This window comes from Apteryx rowi, unplaced genomic scaffold (assembly GCF_003343035.1).
Source record: "Apteryx rowi isolate R43461 unplaced genomic scaffold, aptRow1 scaffold_665, whole genome shotgun sequence".
Classification (NCBI taxonomy): domain Eukaryota; kingdom Metazoa; phylum Chordata; class Aves; order Apterygiformes; family Apterygidae; genus Apteryx; species Apteryx rowi.
The window spans coordinates 459287-462640 of record NW_020450944.1 but is presented as its reverse complement, the minus strand read 5'-3'; the positions used below and the strand labels follow the sequence as shown (position 1 = coordinate 462640).

General features: G+C 70.4%; 1 protein-coding gene across 1 annotated transcript in view; it reads left to right on the top strand.

Moving 5' to 3' along the window:
- Positions 1-3354, top strand: part of NCKAP1L (NCK associated protein 1 like) — a 20841-nt gene that overhangs the window by 6364 nt on the left and 11123 nt on the right. The window contains exons 10-14 of the mRNA XM_026085345.1: positions 820-876; positions 970-1066; positions 1906-2015; positions 2676-2808; positions 2929-3015. Of these exons, the coding sequence (XP_025941130.1) occupies positions 820-876; positions 970-1066; positions 1906-2015; positions 2676-2808; positions 2929-3015 (484 nt within the window). The remainder of the gene's footprint in view (positions 1-819; positions 877-969; positions 1067-1905; positions 2016-2675; positions 2809-2928; positions 3016-3354) is intronic.

Below are 3354 nucleotides of genomic sequence, written 5' to 3'. Positions count from 1 at the left end.
GCTGTGCTGGGTGCTGGGTGCTGGGAATGTGCTGGGGGCTGGGACTGTGCTGGGTGCTGGGTGCTGGGTGCCTGCTGGGTGCTGGGGGTGTGCTGGGTGCTGGGTGCTGGGAATGTGCTGGGTGCTGGGTGCTGGGTCTTGGGTTCTGGGACCATGCTGGGTGCTGGGAATGTGCTGGGTGCTGCGTGCTGGGTGCTGGAGCTGTGCTGGTTACTGAGCCATGCTGGCTGCTGGGTGCTGGGGCCATGCTGGGTGCTGGGAATGTGCTGGGTGCTGGGTGCTGGAGCTCTGCTGGGTGCTGAGGCCGTGCTGGGTGCTGGGTGCATTGGTACCGTGCATGGGTGCCATGGTGCACGGGTGCTGTGCCAGCTGCCATGCAGGGGTGCCAGGGTGCAGGGGTGCCGCGGCAGGTGCCACGCAGGGGTGCCAGGGTGCAGGGGTGCTGTGCCGGCTGCCATGCAGGGGTGCCAGGGTGCAGGGGTGCCGCGGCGGGTGCCACGCAGGGGTGCCAGGGTGCACGGGTGCTGTGCCGGCTGCCATGCAGGGGTGCCAGGGTGCAGGGGTGCCGCGGCGGCTGCCATGCAGGGGTGCCAGGGTGCAGGGGTGCCGCGGCGGGTGCCATGCAGGGGTGCCACGGTGCACGGGTGCCACGGCGGGTGCCACGCAGGGGTGCCAGGGTGCACGGGTGCTGTGCCAGGTGCCACGCACGGGTGCCAGGGTGCAGGGGTGCCACACCGGGTGCTGTGCAGGGGTGCCAGGGTGCAGGGGTGCCACGGCGGGTGCCACGCGCGCCGCTGCCCGCCTCCGGCTCTCTCGCAGGTACGGCAAGCGGGTGGCCGACGTCAAGGAGTGCAAGGAACACGCCGTGGCTCACAGGTAGGGTGCTCGCCCGGGCGCTGGCGGGTCCTGGAGGGTGCTGGGGGTGGTGGGCTGCACCTGTGACCCCCACCCTGACCCCCCCCCCCGCAGCGGTGCCCTGCACCGGGGCCGGCGGACGTACCTGCGCGGGGCCCTGCGGGAGCTTGAGGCGCTGCTGGCCGACCAGCCGGGGCTGCTGGGACCCAAGGTGAGCGCCGGGCGCGGGACGGGGTGCCTGGGTGCAGGGCTGGGTGCAGGGGGGGTGTCTGGGTGCAAGGGTTGCATGCAGCAGTTGGGTGCATGGTCTGGGTGCAAGGTTTGGGCTGCAGGGGTGTCTGGGGGCAACAGAGGGGGTCTGGGTGCTGGTCTAGGCACAGGGGTGGGTGCAGGGGGGGTGTCTGGGTGCAGGGTGTGGGTGCAGGTTGTGGGTGCAGTGGGTGTCTGTGTGCAGGGGAGGGTGCAGGAGTCGCATGCAGCGAGTGGGTGCATGATCGGGGTGCAGGGTTGGGGGTACCTGGGTACAGGGTCTGGGTGCAGGAGCGGGTGCAAGGCTGGATGCAGAGTCTGGGTGCAAGACTGGGTGCAGGAGTGGGTGCAGGGTCTGGGTGCAGAAGTGGGTGCAGGGTCTGGGTGCAGGAGTGGGTGCAGGAGCGGGTGCAAGGCTGGATGCAGGGTCTGGGTGCAGGAGTGGGTGCAAGACTGGGTGCAGGAGTGGGTGCAGGGCTGGATGCAGGGTCCGGGTGCAGGAGCAGGTGCAGGGTCTGGGTGCAGAGTCTGGGTGCAAGACTGGGTGCAGGAGTGGGTGCAGGGCTGGATGCAGAGTCTGGGTGCAGGGCTGGGTGCAGGAGCGGGTGCAGGAGCAGGTGCAGGGCTGGATGCAGGGTCCGGGTGCAGGGCTGGGTGCGGGGCTGGGTGCAGGAGCAGGTGCAGGAGCAGGTGCAAGGCTGGATGCAGGGTCTGGGTGCAGGAGCGGGTGCAGGAGTGGGTGCAGGTCACCCCGGGGCGGCGGGTGCCGGCGCGGTGCCCTCTAAGCGGTGGCCCCGGCAGGCCCTCTACGTGTTCATGGCGCTCGCCTTCTGCCGGGACGAGGTGAGCTGGCTGGCGCGGCACGCCGAGCACGTCACCAAGACCAAGACGCCCGAGGACTTCACCGACAGGTGGGCGGGGTGCTGGGGTCCCTGCCGGGGTGCCCCGTCCACGGGCCGTGCCGCGGCCCCGGCCGGCCTCGCCAAGGGGGTTGCCGTGGGGCAATGCCAGGCTGCAGCGGGCACGGGTGGCACTGGGGGCTTCTGGTGGGCACTGGTGGCACCCGGGGCGGTTGGTGGGCACTGGGTGGCACCTAGGGGTTTGGTGGGCACTGGTGACACTGGGGGGGCTTGGTGGGCACTGAAGGTGCTGGGGGCTTTTGGCAGATGCTGTTGGCACTGAGGGGGCTTGGTGGGCACTGGTGGCACCTAGAGGGACTTGGTGGGCACTGGTGGCACCTAGGGGTTTGGTGGGCACTGGTGACACTGGGGGGGCTTGGTGGGCACTGGTGGCACCTGGGGAGGTTGGTGGGCACTGGTGGCATTGGGGTGGTTCGTCAGGCACTGATGGTACTGGAGGGTTCATCGGGCACTGTTGACATCTGGGGGGGCTTGGTGGGCACTGGTGGCGCCTGGAGGCGGTTGGTGGACACTGGTGACACCTGGGTGTTCATTGGGTCCTGGAGGGATTTGTCAGACACTGGTGGCACTGGGGGGGCTTGATGGGCACCGGAGGGCTTTGATGGCTCCCGGTGGTGGCCTCGGTGGCTCTGACGGTGGCCTGGGCGGCAGCCACGTGGCCGAGCTGCTGTTCCTCATGGAGCAGCTGCGGGCCCTGGTGCGCCGGCAGGCCGGGGTGCTCCAGCGCTACCACGTGCAGTACCTGGCCCGCTTCGACGCCTTGGTGCTCAGCGAAGTCATCCAGGTACCGGCGCCGTGCGGGTGCTGGGTGGGTGGCGGCGGTGACGGCGCCGCCGTCCCGCCGTGGGGCTGTCCCCGCGGGCGTCCCCGTGCCCTGAGCCCGTGGCCCTCGCCCGCCCCGCAGAACCTCTCCGTGTGCCCCGAGGAGGAGTCCATCATCCTGTCGTCCTTCGTCAGCTCCCTCTCCGCGCTCTCCCTCAAGCAAGGTAGGGTGACGTCCCCCGCGCCGGCGTCCCCGCGCCACCGCTGCCACCGCCGCYGGGACCTCCTGCTCCACCCGGGCCACCGGGGAGACGTCGGCTCCCGTGGGGTGGCCACCGGCCCTGGGGCTGGCACCCGCTGGGGCTGGCAACCTCAAACTGGTCCCCTCCAGGTTGTCCCCCACCCCACCCCAGACCAACATTCACAGCTTGATGCCTCCAGGTTGGCATCCCCAGATTGGCACCCGCCATCCTGTCACCCCCAGACTGTCACCCCCCTGCCCGGCACCCCCAGACTGTCACCCCCAGAGCAACACCTCCAGATTAGTGTCTCCAGACCAGCCCCCCCC